The sequence below is a fragment of the Myodes glareolus genome, chromosome 17 (genome assembly GCF_982192425.1).
Source record: "Myodes glareolus chromosome 17, mMyoGla1.1, whole genome shotgun sequence".
NCBI lineage: Eukaryota > Metazoa > Chordata > Mammalia > Rodentia > Cricetidae > Myodes > Myodes glareolus.
Window position 1 is genome coordinate 28,808,933 of NC_142042.1, and position 23,139 is coordinate 28,832,071.

At 42.0% G+C, this 23,139-nt stretch overlaps 1 protein-coding gene across 1 annotated transcript in view; it reads left to right on the forward strand.

Moving 5' to 3' along the window:
* Positions 1 to 23,139, forward strand: part of Enpep (glutamyl aminopeptidase) — a 74,692-nt gene that overhangs the window by 28,753 nt on the left and 22,800 nt on the right. The window contains exons 5-11 of the mRNA XM_087897584.1: positions 1,246 to 1,400; positions 2,072 to 2,185; positions 4,634 to 4,768; positions 6,572 to 6,637; positions 10,709 to 10,774; positions 10,902 to 11,053; positions 17,859 to 17,935. Of these exons, the coding sequence (XP_087753710.1) occupies positions 1,246 to 1,400; positions 2,072 to 2,185; positions 4,634 to 4,768; positions 6,572 to 6,637; positions 10,709 to 10,774; positions 10,902 to 11,053; positions 17,859 to 17,935 (765 nt within the window). The remainder of the gene's footprint in view (positions 1 to 1,245; positions 1,401 to 2,071; positions 2,186 to 4,633; positions 4,769 to 6,571; positions 6,638 to 10,708; positions 10,775 to 10,901; positions 11,054 to 17,858; positions 17,936 to 23,139) is intronic.

The following is a 23,139-nucleotide window of genomic DNA, read 5'->3' on the forward strand; positions in this document are numbered from 1 at the left end:
GCTGTGATCGGAATGACCTGACATGCAGAACCCACACCAGTTTCCTCCTTTCTCCTCCTCTTCTCTTCCCTCACCGTACATTTTTTTTCTCTGCGTCTTCAACCCTTTCAGAGTTAGCTGGGTAATAGAGGTCTTTGGAAATGATGCCCTCATTTTTATCAAAGGATAATCAAATTGATGTCAATTAATTATAATGTCTGTATTCACCAGAGAAGAGATTACTTTCATTTGCTCAAGGATTTATGTAATTTATACTTCCCAACATGTGAAAAATGTTGGGTGTGGGGGAAATACCTTCTCAATCTTTAGTGATGCCGTAAGGGCAGCATGGCAAGAAAATCGCCGTTGAGATGATTTCTACCAAAGATATATACTTTTTAATTCTTTTATAAAAATCTTTTAAGAAATTTTATTTTAACCAGACAGGCCCTTTTCTCACATGCTAGAAAGAAATTTAACTTATTTACATTTTGTTCCTCGTTTAAATTAGAGTAGTCACAAAAAAATGCATTCAGATTATAGTTCATTATCTAGGGAAGCTCTGTTTCCCACTAACCAACATTTTTCTCTTTGCCAATTTAATGTAGAAGTACCCAACACTGCATCCCCTTGTTGGATGACTCTGTCTAAAATCCAGAGAAAACAAAAGACAGAAATTGTTGTAGCATGCAACATTTTAGAACTGGAGGAAAATGTAGGGATGGCAAGGGGAAGCGACACCAGATGGGTGGAGAGACGCTGTCCTCAAATTGTACAGCATTGGAAGTACTGGGGTTTCTAAGTCTATGGCCTTGACATGTGAACTGTTTCTATGAGCTCACAAGGTCTGTCTTTCTCAGTCCTCATGGAAAGACTTCGTTCTTCTTCCTAACAGCGCACCTCCCAAACAGGTGCTGTTTGTCACCGAGGTGATCAGTGGGGGATGGGGACACCTAATAAAAACGAAGCGCAGTGCAGAGAAGGAAGACATAAAATTATACGGGCTTTGGGGGGGAAAAAGTCATGTAACCACTAAGCAAAAAGGGGGGCAGGGGATGACCCATTGAAGTCTAGAGCCTACAGGAACTGCTCCGTGGGAATGCCGAGGGCATTAGGACCAAAATGTTTGCGCAAACGGTTCCTGCTTCTCACTCTGAGAGATTATTTTTAGCCTTAAAAAAGTCATCCAAATAACTTAATTTGGTAAGAAACGCTATGAACAAACGGAAAGAATTCGTTTCTCACTGGGCTGTCTTTTTTCCATAGATAAAATCGCTATCCCAGATTTTGGCACTGGTGCCATGGAAAACTGGGGACTGATCACTTACCGGGAAACAAACCTGCTGTTTGACCCCAGCGAATCAGCCTCATCCAACCAACAAAGAGTGGCCAGTGTGGTTGCCCATGAACTTGTACACCAGGTAGGGGCCTGAAGCAAGTCTACTGTCTTTTAAAACTGGCCTTTGTATTGCATAACAGTAATACAAAGTGTGATTGAATAGAGAAGTGGAAAGGGGCAGCTCAGAGAATGCTGTCTGGAAGCCAATCAGCCTTAACTAACCTTGCTCTGTACAGAAAGAAGCTTTCCAGTGTTTCTCAACCTGTCAGTTGCGACCCTTGAGGGGGGGCACCAAATGACCCTTTCACAGGGGTCACCTAAGACCATCAGAAAACACAGACATTTACATCAGAATTCATAACAGAAGAAAAATCCCAATTCTGAAATGGCAATTTCATAACTAGGAATTATGAAAACAGTTTTATAGTGGGGTATTACCACAACGTGAGGAACTGTATTAAAGGGTCGCAGCATTAGGAAGGTTGGGAACCACTGCTTTAGACTGTTTTGCCTTTAATAAACACACAAGAGGCTGTCCTATAACATTTTATATTCTTTAAAGTATGGAAATAAACTGGAGAGTTTAACATTCTCAAATCAAGATAAAGTGTGATCAAATCAAGATAAAGCGTATGTTAGGTTCTGCGTTTTCCACTTCTACATCAGCTACAAATCCACACTATAAAGTTTCCTCCGCATCTTTCTACCACAAGGATAAACATCTGACTACTTCCTCCTTGCTTCTCATTTCAGTGGTTTGGAAATATTGTGACCATGGACTGGTGGGAGGACTTGTGGCTAAATGAAGGATTTGCTTCTTTCTTCGAGTTCTTGGGAGTGAACCAAGCAGAGAAAGACTGGGAAATGGTGAGTCTTAAACACATGCTCTCTGAATATATTTTCTTAATGGAAACTGGACTGAAGCCTTCGATGGTGGTCTTGGGTCCGGGTCAAGTATGATGGTGGTCATGGACCTCCGTGGAGAGGATAGGGTGGGGCCAGTGGCTTCCCCTGAGCTGTTCTTTGCCAGGTGCCTTTATCCAGTCCTTGAGCCAGTTGGGAGTCATAGACAAACACCTGTCGGGAAGGGAGGGGTGTGGGGGAAGGAAGAGTAGAAAAATGCCAGCCTTTCATTAAGCGAATAGAGTGCTGCCCTCAGAAGTAGCCTTATTCGATTAGCTACTTGACCTAAGCAGGTTGTTGGAATGCGGTAAAGAGATGAAGGATCTACTTAGCGGTCAGATACCAGATCAAATCCTAACTCATCGTCTCCTAGATGCACAACAGGGCATGTGGTCATGAACAAGGTGACACCTCTGAGTCAGGCCTCCCTTTAACATCCAATGAGAGGTTCTGTGTCAAGTAAGCTTTCTAGTTCCCACACTGTGTGCGTAGAGAACATTCACACAGTGTGCCCGCGAAGGACCTGGGATAAAAGTTTCCAGAAATGCTACAGAATTTTCTTTAGGAAAGTTAAGCTTTCTTGTTTGTCTTTAGATCATGTGAGCATTCTTCTGTGACTGTATGTATATATGCATGTATGTACACTCTGGAGATGCGTATACCTAGCTCTGCATAGAGGTAGATAGCCGTAAAGTATGTGGAATACTGCCCTCTACTGGAACAACTGTTTTTAACAGTGAGTAACGTTTATTTACCTTGTCTGTATCATTTGTAAAGAGACAGACAGAAAGAGCTACCTCAGTGGGTTGTTGTAAAGAAGAACAATAAAGTGTATCCAAAGGGGGTTAGCCTTCCATGTGAATTTGATAAAGAATAAACAGGACTACTTAACTTGGAGTTATTTTTTAATCTTTTTCTGACTTCTGAGTGTATTTTTAAATGACTCCTAAACTTTAGAGTATCCTAAAGTAGAAAGTCTACTAAAGGCAAATTTTAGAATTAAGGAAAATACCATCCAACAGAAGTTTAATTTCCTTGGGGCTCAAAAGTCTGTAACTTTTTTTTTCATCTTTAAAAAATAATTTTTTTTTCTGCCTGAGTTCTCTGCCCTGTCTCCTCTTCTACCCTCTGCCCCCCACTTCCCCTTCACAATTTTATGTCCTTTAAGAAACCAAATGAAACTAAACTAAATTAAACAAAGTAACACACTGGTCCAGGATGAGATGCTGGAGCTTGGGTGGCTTTTCGTGGCCACATTCCTGGGAGAAACTGACTCTTGAGGTCCACAGCAGCCATCACTATATGTGTGTGTGTGTGTGTGTGTGTGTGTGTGTGTGTGTGTGTGTTTCGAGACCAGGTTACTGAAAGAAACAATTTTTGCAAATCTTTTTGCAAATCAGTTTTTCTATTTTTCAAAGTAAATTAGGGAATGTGCTTTAGGTATTTCTGGTCTGGAATGTTTCTTGCTTCCCCCACCCCTTTCTCCCCTACTTCATTGTCTTTAACTTTTCCTACTAAAATACCTTGGCGTCCTACCTATATCAAACACTTGTATGAAATTATAACATACTAACATTCAAATGTCATAGTTTTATACACAAGTTCCCCTTTCAGAAATATTTCAAATTGACAGAAGGAATAAAACTTTTGATCTTTAAAAAATTAGTACTAGCTTAATGGAGTGGTTTTTCAGAATCTTACTCCGTATTAATCAAAATAGTACCGATAACCAATTTGTTGGCTTCCCCTGAGCTCCACTATGAAACTATGTCAAGCGCTGCTGCCCTTGAACTGGAGTCTGAATCCTGTGCTTGAGTCCAAAGAGAAGGTGCTTGGACTGCTAGTGAGTCAGGGAGCTTGTTTAAGCGATCTATCAAGAAGATAGAGAGGCTGTGTTCTCAACCTGGAAGGCTAACCATACTGCAGGGCCATACCCGCTTGACTTGGCTGAGAAAAACCCAAGACTAAATCATTCTGATCACTGGAACCTAAGAACGAGTTAGGGTTTCCTGTGGTTAACTAGAAGTTTTCCATATTCCAACGACAAGTAAGAGAAACAACTGTGGCCAGTTGACTCTCCCCCTCTGAATTTTCACAACCACCCTGTGAGTTGACATCATACCATTTACGCAGACAACGGGGAAACTCGGAAAGTGTGGTCCAGTTTCAAGGGCAGCGCAGCAGCAGCAGGCGTAGATATTGCTGGGTTTGTCTGGAATCAAAAGCGTTCCAGCCAGAGGACCAAAACCAGCGCGGAGCAGCTGCTGGGAGGGGATTCATCTGAAGACCCAGAGACCACATTGCACGATTGGGGTCGTTTTCTTTTCTTTGCCCCACAATTTTGATGACACGGGATGGTATAAAGTAGGAAGTGATCCGAAGGACGTGCTGCCCTCCTTTCTGTCGTTCCAGCTCAGTCAGGTGCTGATTGAGGACGTGTTACCGGTGCAGGAAGACGACTCCTTGATGTCCTCCCATCCAATAGTTGTCACAGTGTCAACTCCCGCTGAAATAACGTCTGTGTTTGATGGAATCTCATACAGCAAGGTAGGAGGTGCACAGCGTTGCTTTTGAACATCTCCCTGTTTACTGCCGTTCAGTGCATGTCCAACAAACTGTGTGTAAGAAATGGTTAGATTCTGCTGTGAGCTCTGGAAAAGACTGCAGAACATAGTCAGGACAGAGTAGTAAATAGTTGATATTTTGCAGGCAAAGAAATTGATGACACAGGAACTAATTTCTGTCCTTTTTCCCATTTTTGTTTAAAATGACTTTCATTCTGAGAAATCAGTAATTATCCCTTAAACATCCAATTTAATTGTTTTCTTTAATTTTTAAAATTTATTCTGTTGTGGAGGGGCCATATATGCAAATGTTGGGAGCAGAGCAGCTTCTCTCTTTTCATCTTGGGGATTTGGAGAATTGAACTCAGGTTGTCAGGCTTGGCCGCAAGCACCCTTCCTCACTCAACCATCCCACCCAGTCCGTTCTTGATTTTTCTGAAAGATGATAGATCTTCCTTTTCTGCTGTGTGGTCTGTGAGGAAACCCATCTCCACGGGCACTTTCAACAGGAGAGCACTTTAATGTTCAAAACAGATATTCATGCATGGGGGGGAGGGAGGGAGGGAAGGGGGAAGGAAGGAAGGGAGGGAGAGAGTTGAAGATAATTGTGTTTGTGTCTGCTAGACAAGGCAGTTTTTAGCCACTAAAACTTAAGGAACTCTGGCTGAGAACGTGCCTGCCCAAGCCTTTTGTGACACTCTCTCACAATACCGCCCACAGTGTCTCCTCCACACATATTTCAGACTTGTACAAATATAATATAATCGATATCTTTATTTGGGTAACTTCCTAGCTCAGTTCCTCCTGGATCGGCCTATATCCGTGCTGCTATTATTTTGGATGGACCCTGACAGAGTTGTGTTTGTTTATAATTATTAAGTGAATCTGTATCAAATCAGCTTACGTGAGAAAGTCATTATTTGATGTTGGTGCCACAGTTTTCAACCTTTTGCACATATTGTTCCCACGACGTCTTTCCTGTCTTCTTTCAAATAAATATCTGTCGCGGTGACTCACAAAGGAAGACTTGGGCTCTAAGTCCTGGGCACTCCAGAGGCTAAAATATTGTCAGAAATAAATACGTTTCCAAGCTTTGTTCTTGCCGTGTCCAAATGCAGTTTAAAATAATTGGGAAATGTAGTAATAACTAGCAAGTTAAGTGGGAAAATAATATTTTTCGAGTACATTATTTGAAAACGTATCTTAAAATATTAGACGTAGTGTGCTTTAGTATTCCATGTAACCCACATGGAAATTTGGAAATCAGGACATTCCTCAAATTCCTGAGATCTTTAAAACCAAATGAAGCAAACTGCTTTCAATAAGAAAGGTTTTGTGGCTACATTTTATATCTATCCATACTGAACTATTTAATATGTTACTTTCACTCTGTACTTCCTTCTGTTAAATATACTTATTGTTCCCTATGTGGAGGTAGATTTAATAATTTGCCATAATTTTACCTTGAAATTAGTGCTTCGCCTAAGAATAGCCATGGGGACCATTTCTTTTCTTTCATTAACAAAGCGCCACCTGTCGGCCCACTTGGGGAAGTGCAATAACCATTTGGGTCTTGAGTCACTGGTATCAAGGCAGATTTGATCTCTTTATCACTTGCTTATTTAGAAGGACACCCACAGAAGGGTGCCAAGTGTTGGAGGTTTTGTTTGCTTGCCCGAAATTACAGTACGATAACTATGTAATTCATCAGAATGCTCTTCCAGAAACACTCAGGTATAATCATGAAATATGCCGACTTTAATCGGTCCCCTTTTTCTCATCCTAGGGAGCGTCTATTCTGAGAATGCTCGAAGACTGGATCACACCAGAGAAATTTAAAGAAGGGTGTCAGGTACGATTTCTTAGTGGTAGCAGAAGTAAAACCATACTGATACACAGCTGGCAATCACGGTTAGTTGGGGTTAGCTGCTTTCTTTCCTTCCCTCACTCGGGCAGATAAGTAAGAGATAACAGTGACTTTACATCAAGTTAGGGCTCTGTAATGATCACTTGCCAGAAATGCCGTGGAGTGGGTCAAGTGCACTGCTTAGAGAGACTTTACTCTTTACACACGTGGGCTGCACGTGGGCCGCCAGGGAAAAACGGAGAAGACCAGGTACTTTAAACAGTAGACACGTACTTTCCCACAGCATTGGAGGCAATGAAGTCCAGGGTCACAGTGCTGCCGTTTCAGTTGCTGGTGAGGGTGTTTTTGTTCTGTGGATAGCCCTTCTGAGTCCTCATGTAGCACAGGGAACAAGCAGTCCTGAATTTTCTGTAAGAACATGAATCCCAATGTGAGGTCAAACCCTTGTGACCTCGTACCAACCAGAATGCCCTCCAGATGCTCTGAGGCCATCGTGTATGAATTTGGGGAATAGGGGCATGATTGGTTTCACAGAAGCATGGCATGGACATTTAAATTTCTCTCTACTAGTCTTCCTATGAAGAAAATATAAGGTCTTTTCCTTAATATTGATTTAGGAAACTATTGATATGAATAGTCATATTCTCATGAAGTCAGCGACTAAGGAGATCTTGCTCCCTTTGGGAAGATAAACAAGAAATTTTTCCTGATGTTCTGCACACATCCTGTGTTAGCATGGCACTACACTGGACGTTCCAGTTCATTTTTGTTCTTTTAGAAGACCCTATGTCAGTTATCTCGGGGTTAGTGTCTCCTGACCTTCATTGAAGTCACTACAATGTGTCCTTCTAACTGCTCCATCTTCTGGTTGGGCCCATTTGCATCTAACAATGGAGCTCCCAGCCTCCTGTTGTGCCAGCCTGGAAACTTGATGGAGCTGTTGCTGGTACAGGAGAGAGACAATTTCCACACTGATTATCAGTTCTTTGTCATCTGTTGCCCAGGATCATGCCACTACAGGACAATGCCACCACTACCCAGTAGCTCCCCCTGTGACTAGTCTCTGTGAGTGGGATTTATCCATCTCTATGATATCCCAAAAGGAAGTGGTCTCTTTGGAGAGCAGTCATAAAATGCCTCTGTGCCTACTAAAACAAGAAAAGAGTAGGATTTTGGAGGTATTTAGGGTGCACGTGAGGACAATTTGATCATTAAAAAAACTGTCCTGTGAGGACATATGGCACAAAGGGAGGGGCTATGTGCTTGCAGAACTTTCCTTGAGCTTCCAGCTCCATGGTCACCGCGTCCCTACTGTGACCGTCTTCATGGCGGTCCTATCTCTTATGTCCTCAGGCCTATAGAATTCTTCACGTATTCGGTGATCCAGGAGATGTTTCCTGAGTGGATATCTATAATATGCAGTTTGTTAATATCTATAATATATAGTGTTGCACTATAAATTTTTAAAAAAGCTAGGTGTAGTGGGGTCCACCTTTAATCCCAGCATCTGGGGGGCAAAGACAAGTGTATCTGTGAGTTCAAGGCCAGCCTGATCTACATAGTGAGTTCTAGGCCAGCCAGGGCCATAGAGTGAGACCCTCAACATAAACAACAACAACAATCTTTTTTAAAAAGAAAGAAAAAAAGAAAACTTGCTTTCAAAGACTGTTACAATTCTATTTGCAAAGATTTCGTTTTAGTTTGCCACTTAAAATAACACATTCTTGATACTTTAAATGAAATGCTCCTTTGTGTCAAGTTTTGTAGAAAACTATCAAAAAAGCCCTTAAAATAAACAGCTGCACTAATCATTCAATCAGTGCTCACTCCTCTTTAACCTGACGCTTAGTTTTAAAAGTCTCACCTGGGACTAATGTAGCTCAAGTTATAACAGCCTCTAATCATGATGATTCTAAAGATTTGTCCCAGAACAATGGATAATAGGCAACATTATCCAATCGTACAATTATAGTGTTGTGGAGTGAATTTATAGGAAAAATGAAACCCCAAACCCAAACTGTTATTTTCAGATATCAGCGAAGCTCTCACCAGAATCCCTCTTGAGTTGCCCGTCCTCACACTGTGGCTGTTGCCCCGACACCCCATGGTCTGGGAAACGGGAGTTCAGGGACTTTCTTTTGCAGATTCTAGCTGTCTGCCAAGACTGGTCGTCCATTAGAAAAAGTGGCCAGTGCAGAATCTGAGTGGACTAGTTGTCTATCTGTGTGTGTATGTGTGTTCTCTCCACCAAGTACAATGTCACACAGCAAAATGATGTTGCCGTTAACTGGAAGGCCCGTGGGCTGCAATTACCCGTTTTAAAAGTACAATACATGGTTGGACATTAGCAGCAAAATATCATCATGAGAAATGTATCCATCTTTTCTTGTGATACTAAAATGAATTAGTATTATCCCTGGAAAAGAGGATCGACTGAGCTGGGGAGGCCTTTTCCTTCCTAGGACACTAACAACATACACCATTCAGTTTTCTTCTGTGCTCACCAGTACCAACCAACTAGCAAGGGGCCCAACGCCCAGGTTGTCACGTGATTTAAACTAGAAAGATGATGAGACCGTGACAATGGAAAGAAGAGAAATTCTTAGTATAGAATTTTAGGGAACTCTGATCTAGACAAAACAAAAGTGGTACAGTGTTTCTGTAAATTTCAGTTCGGCTTCTACTTCATGAGAATCAATAAACTGAAGTAAAGAAAAAACCCTAGCAACCCGATGAATCCACCCACAGTGATCCAACACTCAGACTCTTGCCCACGAGTCTCAGGGGTGTCTCTCTTCCTCCAAGGACACAGACATTCGGTCAGGGCCATTTCTTTCACCTCTAAAAACAGGAGCATTGAAGTAAATAATATTTAAGTTCATATCCAGTTCCGAGATGGCTTGTCTATTTTTCAGCTCAAGATCTTGTAAGTATACAAAAAATGCATTTAGCAGGAGGATTAGACACAAGGTCAAGGCCAGCCTCTACTTCACAGGGAAATCCCGTCTCAAAAATAAGCGAAAAACAATAACAAAACATCCACGGAACAAATGAGGTCCTCCAAGATGGTTTTCGAAGGGCACTATTCTGCATGAACCTGTAGCTACAGTTATAGCTGCTATTATATTAAGTTTCTGAGTCTGGAAGAAAGACCAGACACAGGCACACTTCTGCCTTCCTTCGCCTGCCCTCTGGTGGTAGTGTTGAGAAGTGAATTAACCAAAAGAATTAACGTGGGGGCAGTATTCCAAACCCACCTCAGGGATGCTGGAGTCCTTCTGGAGTTCTAAGTTTGTTTTATCCTTACGTGCCCCAAAATAAAGAAGAATCCTGAAGATAATATGACCTAGATATAGACTCTCCTGGGACACTAGAGCAATTTAGAGATAAAATGTTACATACAAAGTTAAGCGCTGGGAGCTCCAGGCAAAGTTTGCTTTCCAGGTAAGATTCCCTCGTGTTAGATAGCACAGATCTGGAAAGTCATGGGAACAGAGAGCACAAACACTGGAAGATCTCCGGAAGACCACACCCCAGGAATGACCAATTATGGGGCTGGGAAAAGACTGGGAATATTCTCTGGGGGCCTATCCCATGTCTCCTTACGCAGAGGGGTCTTATGGATAGAACTGACAAAGGGGCAGCCTTTTATTTAAAAGCTTTATATTTTAAAGGTATTTGAAGATTCAAGACTTACTCTCCACAGTGAGTAATTTCTCCCACTAACCCATAACCATCTTTATCGCTATTCAAAAGACTGCATACATGTTCATTTCCTTAGTGCAACAAATTTAGCCTCTGCCGTTTCTAAAGTTCAAGAGCTAAAGATGTGTCTAGCTTTTACGCGACTGAGAAATGGAAGGAACGGTTGATAATAAGGAAATCACAACACTGAAAAAGCAGTGTCTGTTGATGCCGTTTTCCTACAAGAAAGCCACAACGTGTGGTTTCTTGTGTCTCATCTCATACCATGGACTCAGGACGAGCAGTCGAGGGGAGGTCCAGACGAGGCTGTGGAGGAACAAGGCTGGGATCTAAAGCACTCATCTTTTACAGAAATATCTGAAAAAATTCGAGTTCAAGAATGCAAAAACTTCAGACTTTTGGCAGTCACTGGAAGAGGTAAAGAAGGCAATCCCCTCAAAATTTTCCTTGTCCAACTTAAAAGTGATTTACATTTTAATATCACCAATCTTTCACTTCCCCCTTATGTCTAAATTAACGGCTCTCCGTTGGTTTCCAACAACAGGCAAGTAACCTACCAGTGAGAGAAGTTATGGAGACCTGGACTAACCAGATGGGCTACCCTGTGGTCACTGTGACTGAAAGGCAGAAGTTAAAGCAGGCACGCTTTCTGCTGGACTCCAAAGCTGACCCTTCCCAGCCACCATCATCACTTAAGTAAGGCTTTATGACGACACATTTAAAGGAATAGTAGAAATGATTCAGCAGAGATACTGCTAATATCCTCAGGTTCTGCTCTCATTGTGTGGTTGATATGTGACAGTCTAAAGGCACGGCCTTTGGGCAACAGAGAGTTCAGAGCTAGCTAAGCGACAGGCTGAACATCCACGGCTGTGTCCCTTCTCCTTGGACGCTGTTGGTAGAAGAACAGAAACAGTAGAAGAAACGAAGCTGCGATGGGGATGAACTTGCGTGGGGAGAGCTGTAGGCAGTATGGAATGCTGGCAGGAAGGCCAAAGGAGAAAGAGTGGCCCAAAAGGAACAGGGAAAGATGCTGTCGGATAATGACAAGGGTCTCCCCGTCTCTAGACAGGCCCTGCACTCACGATGTACATGACGAGCACAGAGAGCAATGAGAAAGGAAGCTGAAAATAGATCGAGTCTTGAGTACAGACTGTGCCAGCTGGACCTCCACCCTCTACTTTGTTCCCATTCATCGCTGTTCCCCTCACTGTAGAGGACTCTCAGAAGTCTGGCAGTGACAGCAGGCAGCAATCCAGATGGCTTGTTTCCCCCAAAATAGACTAAAACAGTAGAGAACAGCCAAGGACTTCCACAGTGGGGGCCCCAGTGCAAAGCCTTCCTTGTTACGGCACATGCAAGGCGGATGGGTTGGCTCCCCTAAGACCTGCTCGCAGGAGATGCTTGTTTCCGAAGCCTAGCTCTCTCCCCTACAGTAGAGATGGCATCCTGGCCCCCAAGAATAAGCAGTTTGGGCTTGAGAGATGATTCAACTGATAACGGACTAGCCATGTAAGCATGAAGGCCTGAGTTAGAATCCCTAGGGCCCGTGTGTGGCCACGCGTTGCATCTGTAACCCCGATTCTTCTATGGTAAAATGCCGGGTGGACACAGAAGGATCCTGGGATCCTCAGCTAGTCTGCATATACAGAAGTGGATAATAGAGAGACCTCGTCTCAAATAAAGTGGGAAGTGAGGACCAGCACTCGGTGTCATCCTCTGACCTCCACACAAGGGCCGCGACATGTGTGTCTACACACAGACAGGTACATGCAACATACATGCAGACACAAAACAATAATCAGCTCGATGTCCTTTCAAAATGTGAATAGACAATGGAAATTCAGAGCACATAAAAGTCTCTAAATATAAAAGCTGAGATCTTATGTGGATAGACGAATGAAAAAATTCCTGACTTTGTGGATGTAATTTAGGAAGCAAATAATACAACAAAACAAAAAACATAGAAAAGAAAAAAATTGAGATTTATTCGGAGATTTTTTTTGAAAAGCTATTTTGCTCCTCATCTAAGAAAGAATGTCTAAGAAAGGCAAGTTGAGAAAACAGAAGGCAGACTAAAATTTTAGTCGAAGTAAATTTGGGAGAGACTCTCCAAAAATATAAAACAGACACAATGAGACGGTCAATATGAAGGAGACAAATGGGAAAGCCTTGTGCCTGAGTAAGAGGGGACCCTCAAAGAAGCAGTGCGGTATAGTGGCATCGTCTGTAAGAAAGGGTTAGGAGCTGATCCAGGGCCGGCAGGAGCCGTCTCTCTTCCCAGTGTCAGGGATACTGTTTGTAGCTTGTCCCTGGGCATCATGGGCATATCTTGTGGAACGAGCAAACACTGTGAAATACCCTCTGAGCACTGGTTGTGAAGCACCAACTAACACTCAGTGGCCGGTCTCATTTTACAGCAGAGCAGTGATGTCAAAATCCATGAGGCAAGAATGGTGGAGTATAGCTCCCTCTCGGAGGTCCACCTGTGACGTAGAGAAGCCTGAAAGAGCATTTATTTTATTCAGTATTTTTGTTAAAGGGGTAGAAGGATGAGTAACATAAGGGAGTTAACCCATGCCCTCTCATGGATAAATTAGAACATATTGGCTGAATAAATTAGTAAAATGAAACCGCAGAGTTAAAACCAGAAGCCCTTGCCTGAGGGAGGGATGTGAGGGCCTGGGGTTTTCATCACCAGCTCTTCGTATTGTTGATTAATGATGAATTCATGAGCAAATTGCACAAGTCAAAGTCCCCCGATAATCCAAGCAGTACTTCTCTTAGAAATTTAATCAAATTCTCTTGCATATGGCGTATAAACTTACAAATAAAATCTAGTCTGTCTAAACACTACCAATTAAAACTTTATTAATGTCGTTCCTAAACCAGATAGTGGTGGCATCCAACTTTAATCCCAGCACTTGGGAGGCAGAGGCAGGAAGAGTTCTAGGCCATCCTAGTCTACAAGTCTACAGATTATGTTTCAGAACAACCAGGGCTACACGGAGAGACTCTGTCTCAGAAAACCAAATTTCAAAGTGTGAGCACCCAATTAATATTGTCTACATTTTTATTTCCTATGCATTTTTATAAATCCAATTAAAGCACAAATACAGGGCCAGTGAGAGGACCTAATTGGGGAGGGGACGTGAAGTCAAACCTGACAACCCAAGTTCACGCTCTGGAAGCCAAAGAGCGAAAGGAGAGAGTTGTCAATTCCAGTAAATTGTCCTCTGACCTGCACATGTGTGTCCCCCCGACTGAATAAATAAGTAAGTGCATGCAGGAAACATTAGATCCATATACAGAGTATCTCCAAAGACATTTCATCCTGTTAAAAATAAAACCCACAATTTTACCAAACAAGATCCGCACCCCCACAATATTAAACAGAGTTACTGAGGTCAGATATTTTAAGAATTTCAACTAAAATTGTAAGCCAATATGTTATTCTCTTTAATTTGCTTGACTTTTAGAAAGTGTCTTAAAAGAACATGACGTCGGTTAAAGCGTGTTGTCTCCTAACTTAGCACAGTTGAGTCTTAGTCACCAAAGGTCTGTCTTAGTCTGCAGACATGTGCACAGTTACCGATTTATTTTGCACACATTTCTGAGGGACCAGCCCACAGCCCCCTCACTGAAGGGAAGACAGCGAGAATATCAGGACACCAAAGCCTGGGACCAGCCCTGGGACGCTAGCTGCAGTAACCATCCCAAGGATGTCATTCTAGTCCAGCTCAACCTTCCCAGCATGCACTTTGGGTTACCTGGAGTGTGATAATACATCGCCAATTCCTGGACATTGCTCCAGTCCTACACACACCCATTTTTTTTATGACCTTCCTTTATGTTTTAAATATTCAGTTTGAGTGGAGAGACTTTCACACCTACCCACTTCCCAGGCACCTTGCAGTCTCCACGACTTGATTCTTACTGGAAAGGCCCTTGCATCTCTTTAGTGATTACTTTGATAATATCGTATGTAACTTTTTATTTTTATGCCATTGTATGTCACATGTGAATGATCACAAATCAATTATTTGGGAGTAATTCCTACAAATATGAGGAAGGAGAATGACAGGATATGAAGAAGACATCTTGAAGGGTTTTAACAGCCATAAATTGGTTTCTTTTGTCTCAGTAAAGCTGATTGGTGAACTTTAACATTGCTAGATCCTTTTATTTCCAAAGTATTTCTCAAATGTGGACCAAGTATCTATTTGGGAAGTTTCACAAAAACAGTTCTCTCCTGCCATATTTGTGTGCTGATTTGGAGGGGCGTGGCAAGTGTCCAGGTGTCACAGAACACTTGGCTTCCCCAGGGGTTAGTATTTAAGGGGAGAAAATGGGTGCAGAGGGAGTGAGTATAACATGCATCAAGGTCTCAAAGTTCAAAAGCAACACCAAGCATTGAGGAAGTTCGCCCACTTCCCCCGACCTGCGCTTGTGTGAGTTCCCGGGGCCCATGCTCTTCTCTTTTTACTTTAGAAAGGGCTGTGATGGAAAAAGCTAGCTGCTTTTCCCTCTTTATTTAATTCCACCTGGATTAAAGCATAGATTGACTTGTCTTCAGGTGATAATTCAATTATAAAAGTCAACTTAATTGTTTTGTGCTTGGCTCCATTAACAGTTTTAAGGTGTTTCACTTGGAGTTGGTGTTTTTGTTTCAGCAAACTACATTGACCATATATAATTTTGCCTGTGTGTGAATATTAAAATGTGTAAAACAGCAGCATACTTCTGTCTTGCAAAACAGGCTTACGCTAGGCAAGCTTCCCAGTAATTGTTTCCTCCAGTCATGTGTAGCCACTGATTTATTAAAGCAAAGCCAGTCATCCCTGGCTTTGTTTGAGCTGGCAGAATTGTAGTTTTTTGTTTTGTTTTGTTTTCGAAAAACAACTACTTGGCTCTCAAGTCCTCTCTCTGCAGATCCCCCACCCCCCAAAAAAATTATAATCAAGTAAACTAAGCATTTATGTTAATATTTTTTGAAGTTTTAACCAGATACTGTACACATTTTATTTTAGTTCTTGGAGGCATGAATTTTAGAGATCATTTATCATATAAATGATTTATTTGTCTCATGTTTATAAAATAAAATTATATAGTCATAGGAAAAGAAACAGAAAATAGGATCCTCCCAACTGAGTACATTTGTTAAAAATCAACAGTAGCTGAACAAGAAGGCAAGAGGCCTTAAACCAGTAGTAAGCTTTCCTTGTTTCCTTATATTAAAATGGTAGATTATGCGAGGCAGTGGTGGTGCATGCCTTTAATCCCAGCATTCGGGAGGCAGAGGCAGGTGGATCTCTGTGAATTTGAGGCCAGTCTGGTCTACAGAGTGAGCTCCAGGACAGCCATGACTACACAGAGAGACTCTGTATTGGAAAAGAAAAATAGCAAAATTAGATTACAATAAATACTTTGAGGCAGACGATTATCTGGTACAATTAGCATGCACTAATAAACAAGTCTGAAGAGTACCTTCATCCAAAATCAAAAACTATAAAGCTGGTTCTTCTCCTACACTAAGGCCTGCTTCCATCTGTTCAGAGTTGCTCTTATTTGGTAGACAGTGCACTCAGAGTTGTGCTGGGCGTTGAGTCATGTCTTCTGAGAGTGTTTCTCTCTGTTTAATTCAAGATAAGGAGAAGCTTAGGGAACAGAAAGTGTTCAAACGAGCCCTAGGTGGGGGGTCACACTGTGGCTGTCACCATCTCTTCAAATGGACTATTTCTCATTTCTGTCAGTGGGGTTTCTTCCTATGGGGGCCTTGGGTGCCCATTCCACATTGAGAAGCAGAAGAATGGGAGTGGGTGTGCCATCTTGACAGACTAAGTCAGTGGAGGAAATTAGAGTGCCCATATTTGACACTGATGGAGCCTGTAAGAAGGCCAGGGCTCTAATTACACCTACAGGAACAGTTCTTGGTACCCCTGAATTTAGATAACAGGTCACACCCTTTATCACTTCCTTGACATGATTTCCACCCTCCATCGCTTTATGTTCCTAAATCTTTTCCGAGATCAGGTGTGATACCATGATGCTAAAATTGGAAAGCAGTAGTGCCTTCTATCATGTTGACTTAAGACACTCTTAGACACCCCAGGAGAGTATGTTTTGTACCTGTTTATGGTGTAGCACAATTTCTGCCAGCCTTTAGTATGGTATAGTTCCAGAGAGGATACTACCATTATGTAGACTGTGTCCATAGATCATGAAGCTCCCGACTGTTCATGTTGGGCCAGGCTGACCCTGTTCAAGATGGAGTCGAAGAAAATGTGGTCTACTGTGTTCTGGTTGGCACCACACTAACATCATGGCAAGAACACAGAATGGTGCTCTTTACAATACTTCTTTGTCCCTCTTGGGAGGAAGCTGTAGGACTCACTAAAGACAGACCTGGAGGTGGCCATGCAAGCGAAAGTGGGGAGCTGGAAAGAGGGGATGCCCAGCAGGGGTGCTTCACAAAGCAGCGTCTGTAGAGAGGAACTGGCTGCCAGCTTCAGAGATTCTCTGTAGCCCACACAGATGTACCTGAGAGATTAGGTAAGATGGGTTGTCACTACCATCGTACCATGGCAAAGGGCCACATCCAGAGGAATACATTTCCTGGAACTTTGGGTCTTTGGGCTCCAGCAGCCTGAGGGTGATACCCAGTTAGCCAGGCAAGAAAGCATACTTGAATAGGGAGGGGGAAAGAAAAACTGCGAGGAGGTGGCATTGGACAAGCCTGAAGCACCCATGACATCCACTGTAGGACCTAGAAAACCATTTATACACTAGTCTTCTGAAACATGCGGCCCGGCATTCTCCTGGAGACGAGAGAACGGCACATTCAAGACGTTCCTGGGCTGCAGAGTGAATTCAAAGGCAGCCTGAGCAGCTTAGAGGGCCCTTGGCACCAAATGAAGTTAAGAAGTAGCTCACTGTTAAGCAGCTTCCTTGGCATGCAGGAGGCTCTAGCATGAACCCTCAAGTTCCATAAAAGAGACAAGCAGAACACTTGGGCACCCCAGAAACACGCTCACCTGGTGGTTTTCCTTTGCAGCCTTGATTCTCACGGTTGAGATTTTTAAGGGATTTCTAGGGCACATCCTGCGACGCTGAGAGGGTAGGAGGGTAGAATTCCGATAGAATTCGGCAGAGAGCACATCATGTCAGAGCCTCTGTAGGCTTGAATGCAGAGGTTCTGCGTTGTGACATAAAATGCTACACTTATGCAAGTAATGCAAGATATTTGTTTCAAAGCATTTTTTACTGAACGCTTTTCTTCACCCTTATCTAATTTTTATGGAAATTTCTGCATTTTGTGGGTATCTAGAGACCAAGAACTGTCAGTGCCATGACCTATCTTCCTCCTGAAGTTCATTTTATAAACTGTAGCTGTTGAATACTGCACACTGGCCAATCACGTCTAAGGAAAGATGCTGTCTGTTGATTTTGACATTTAAGCCTTTCATGATTAAGTTAAATGTTCCTTTCTTAAAATTTTTAGTTACAGATGGAATATTCCAATTAGATGGATCGAAAATGGCCAGTCAAATGTCACAGTTTTCAACAGTTCAACACAAGGTAAATATATTATTTAACACATTCATTTCTTCTTTGAATTGATGCATCTCAGTAAATGAATACAAATACAACGAAGCAGCAATTAAGCCCAAACTTATAAATTTCAGCTAAAAGTCATCTCTTAAATAACATCAATAAATCTAAAACTTTGTCTACAACGGGAACTTAGCCTCCTCCATAATCTTCTGAGTAATTTATCATGGCAAACAGGAATCCATAGCCAAAGCTAAAGGAATTTTCCTAACCTGCCAATCATTGGTAAACCAAGTTGTAAGATTTCTGCCTTTCCTAGCTTCCTCCTCTTCCCCTCCAATTCATCCCTCTGTTCCTTCTTCCTTTCCTCCGCTCTCTTTCTTCTTCTACTCTTTAAATCAAAGAAGACATTGGATTTCTTAAAATGTCATAGGAATGGCCTACTTTTCAAATGTTCTCTTTCAGTTAGAACAACCAGCTTGCGATATGTTCTCTCTCCATTGGTTTTTCTTTTCCTTATTTGGAAAAAAAATATAGGGTTCTTTAGAAACAAAGTCTTGTCACAAACTTCAAAATTGCTGGAAAAAAAAAACCAATAAGTGAGGGAGGTTTTAGCATCAATCCCAGGAGAATTTTGTTTATTTTCCTTTTTTAGGAGATACTTTATTTGTGCACTTTGCCCTGTTAGCTGGATTTCAAGTCACTTGAGAGTAAAGACCATATTAATACACCTTGTATCACAGGGACCAAACCATGGAAAATCTTGTTTTTTATGATGTGATCACTGTAGTTGTTTTGAGTCGCAAAACATTTCTCATCTAAGACAGACTGGATTTCTTCATTCTATCCCATAAAAAATGTGGTCTTAGAACAACATATTCTGTAGCCTTTCCCTGGGGGTTCTTGGAGCTAAAAGCAATGGACATTCTTTTATCTGCACCTGGTTATTTGTCCCCAAATTCACCAGTCTAAAGTGGGTCCTCTGAGCTGGGGTCAGAGTTCAATTGGTAGAATGCTTACCCGGCATTCATGGAGTCCTGGGTTCAGCTGTCAACAGCACGTATAACCAGACATGGGGGTGAGCAGCTGGAATCCCAGCATTCAGGACCTTAGACGCAAGAGGATCATAAGCTCAGGGTTATCATCAGCTACATAGAGAGTTCAAGGTCAGTCTGCAGTCCAGGACATCTTGAACTACATGAAGTCCTGTCTCAAAATTTTTAAAAAATAAAGTGTATTATCCAATCTTTTTTGATTAAGGTTATGGCTATGTGATATCATCACCTCAGAAAGAGACCCGTAGGGAATGCAAGCTGGTCCAGCCCCTTTGGAGGTCAGTGTGGCGATTTCCCAGAAAATTAGGAAACAACCTTCCTCAAGACCCAGTAATACCACTTCTGGGTATATATCCAAAAAATGCTCAATCGTGCCACGAGGGCATGTGCTCAACTATGTTCATAGCAGCTTTGTTTGTCATAGCCAGAACCTTGAAACAACCCAAATGCCCCTCAACTGAAGAATGGATAAGGAAAATGTGGTACATTTACACAATGGAGTACTACACAGCAGAAAAAAAACCCAACATCTTGAATTTTGTAAGAAAATGGATGGAGCTAGAAAACATTACTTTGAGTGAGGTAACCCAGACACAGAAAGACAATTATCACATATACTCACTCATAGGTGGTTTTTAAACATAAAGCAAAAAGAGCCAGCCTACAAACCACAGTCCCAGAGAATTTAGACAACAATGAGGACACTTAGAGAGACTTACATAGATCTAATCTACATGGGAAGTAGAAAAAGACAAAATCTTGTGAGTAAATGGGGAGCATGGGGACCTTGGGGGAGGGTTGAAGGGGAGAGGGGAGAGGCAGAGAGGGGTGCAGAGAAAAATGTAGAGCTCATTAAATATCAATAAAAAAATTAAAAAAAGAGATCCTTAGTGACTTCCCCTCCATCCCCCACCTGCCCAAGCCTTAAGCAATTGCTGGACTTATGCCAATGAGGACTTCGCTTGTTCTGGAGATCTGTTCTGTGAAATGATAATAGTGTTTTTCTGCCGTCTCGTTTCAATTAAGTCTGGTTTTCCAGGGTTCATCCATGTTGTGGCAAGGATCAGTGATTCATTCCCTTCCATACTGGATGTATATCATCCTATATTCATATGTCTTGTCACTTGCTGTTCCTTTTTCCTTTTATCATAAACTCTCCTACGTTTTTAGTTCTATTGACAACTCTTCTGTCCTGGCTATTATGAAGGTAAGACTCATCTGTGGGCTGCTCCTGACAGGAAATACGATCGTAGGAAAATTTCCCCTTCATTTGTTTATGCTAATGATTGCTATGACATTGTGGCCAACGGCTCTGAATCGTTCCAGAAATTCCAGATCAATGCCTTTGTGTCTCAGTAGTCCACATATTTACACTATGCTTGAGTTCTTAGCTGAATGTCTTGTGGTCTGTCTGCTGACTGCTTTCCTACTTACAGGCGGGTTTGCCAATGGAAAATGAAGAGGACAGAAAGAGAAATAGAAGACAGTAAAAATGTCCCGCAGCACTCATAAAAGGCACAATAAGATGGGTAGGGTTTCAATGCCTTCAACTGAATCATCACCACACATGTTCCCCGTTGGTCGCTGTGTTTAACTGAGGGTAGAAAGACTGTCTCGGCAGCAGCTTGATTCGCTGTTTACAAATTTAAAAACATGAATAATTCATCCATTCTAACGTAATTTTTCCAGTGTTTTCCTGGAACGAGGACTTCATCTAAGAGAATGTTCCAGATAGTGAGAGCTCTTCAGAAAACAAGTGTCAAGAGTTCAGAATAAACATTTTTTCTAATATTTGTTATATATTTATTGGAGAGAATTTTTTGGATACTCAGTCCTTAATTCATTAGTTCATTCTTTCAGGCAACTTTTTGTTTTGTTTTGTTTTTGAGACAGAGTCTCGTGTGAGTCAGGCTGGCCTCCTACTTGTTATGTAGTCAAGGATGACCTTAAACTCCCGACTCTCCTGCTCCACCTGAGTGCTGGCCTTACAGGCATGAGCTCATACACCCTCTCTATACCATGCTGGGGATGGAATCTAAGATTTCGTGCCTGCTCAGCAAGCACTGTCGTAATCAAGTTAGCTATATTGCTAGCTCAAATAAATATCTTTTAAAAATAATTTGGGGCGCAGTTTGGGAATGAACATCAGGAGAGCGAAGTTCAACCATTCCTATCTTGTAGACTCCTGCCTCGGGCAGGTCGACAGAGAGGTCTGGTATAACTGTGACCATGACGCAGGTGATAAAGAACACTCACAGGACAAGGACCAGTGGAGGAAAGGTTGTTGTGGACAAAATACCCAGGTCAAAACTCAGTTACCTCTCATTAGTTACATCTCACTAGAGCTTGAGGGTATGGACTGATGGAGTCCAGAGGGAGTCTGTGCCTCAGACAGCGAGAGGAGAGGGAACTCGCCTGCTCTCTTCCAACTCTCAGACAAGTCCAACATGGCGTTTGTGTCACTATTGGTGTATCTCTGTCTCTCTCTTCCTTTAGAGAAACTTTCTGGTTGTGGCTGCTGCTCTGTTGCTTCAGCAGACACTGGGTGATTGCTTATTGTATGCATAAATGGATAAATGAATAAATGAATGAAGGGCTCAAGGGCTTAAGGAGCTGTGATAAGAGACCTCCCTTTATCTGAAACTTCAGAATCACGACTAGTCTCTTGGTCAGAAAAACACTAGACATCTCTTCTTACTTCAAAGGGCCTGCTCCATTTTTAGGCTGTGCCACCAGTTCCTGTTTCCTGTTTGAGAACGTCTTCAGCCCAGGGCACAGATGACAAATATGTCCTGAGTGGACTGGATGGGCAACCAGTTCATGTTACCTGTCTCACATCCCTGCTCTTGACCACTCTGATGACTCATCAGTTATAAATGCCCCGAGGAATAACAGGACTTCCGGGGTGTTTTATTTACACAAGTATCGTACATGATATTTTAATCAATGGGGAGGGAGGATATGTGGTATCTAACAAGAGAAGTACATCATGCCAAAAAAAAAAAAAATGTTTTCTGTCTATTCTAACCTAGACAAAAAAAATCAGCCTCATTTAAATTGTCTTTACCCCGTTAAATTGAATTTATTTTTATCAACATATATTTCCTTTACTGCTGGTATTTGTGGTCACTGGCATTTTATTAGAAGATAATTATCCTAAGTACTTTCTTCTTATATAGCTAATGCTGGCAGCATTGTTGGTCCTTTTATTCTTAGTGTTAGTGCTTGGTATTTGAACAGAAATCCTAGTTATTCAAACTCCATTTGCTCTCCTTTCTTTTTCAACTAAATTATAAGCTCTGGAAGACACAGGGTGCTTACTTACTGTATCTCTTGTCCCTATCCATTCTCAACAGCTGCTAGGTTGTTGGCACATGGTAAGACTGTGGCAAGCACTTGCTTAGCGGAGCGCTGCTTGCCCTGCCTGTTCTCCCTTGATGTTAGCTGTGTTCTACATCTATCAGGACACCACCTGTACGCTTTGATTTGTTACATTCTAATACTTCGATGATGTTTGTCACAGGACAAAGGAGTTAATGGTCTTGCTTGAACACTGTTTCTGTAGGCATTACTCCAGGACTGGGGGCCAGGAAAGGGGCTAAAATATTATTTTAGGTGTGAAGTCTAAGAGACAGCCTTACTATAGGGGAAGACCTAAGACATTACTATGGGAGACGACCTAAGACATCACTATAGGGGATGGCCTAAGACATTATTATAGGAGATGGCCTAAGATGTTACTATAGGGGAGGACCTAAGACGTTACTATAGAGTATGATCTAAGACATTACTATAGCAGATGGCCTAAGACATTACTGTAGAATATAGCCTAAGAAGTAGGAGAGAGTCTAAGACATTATTCCAGGAAAGAGGTTTTGGAGGGGCCTAAGTTGTTATTCTAGATGTGGGATCTAGAGGAGAGTCTGAGACCTAGGCATGTATAGATTTGGGGATGGTGATTTTTATGACTTTCATGTCTGGACTGTAAGGATTTACATGAGCAAATCCCAGTATCATGAAAATAGAGTTTACTAAAATGTATCAAATGGGTATGTTTAAATACTAATTACCAAGCAAACGCCAATCACGTATCTTTATATGTGTCAAAGAGGGACGGACTGTCTCCCCATTTTCACACTGAGTCTTGTGTAATGTGAAAACATGGAATCCGATGCA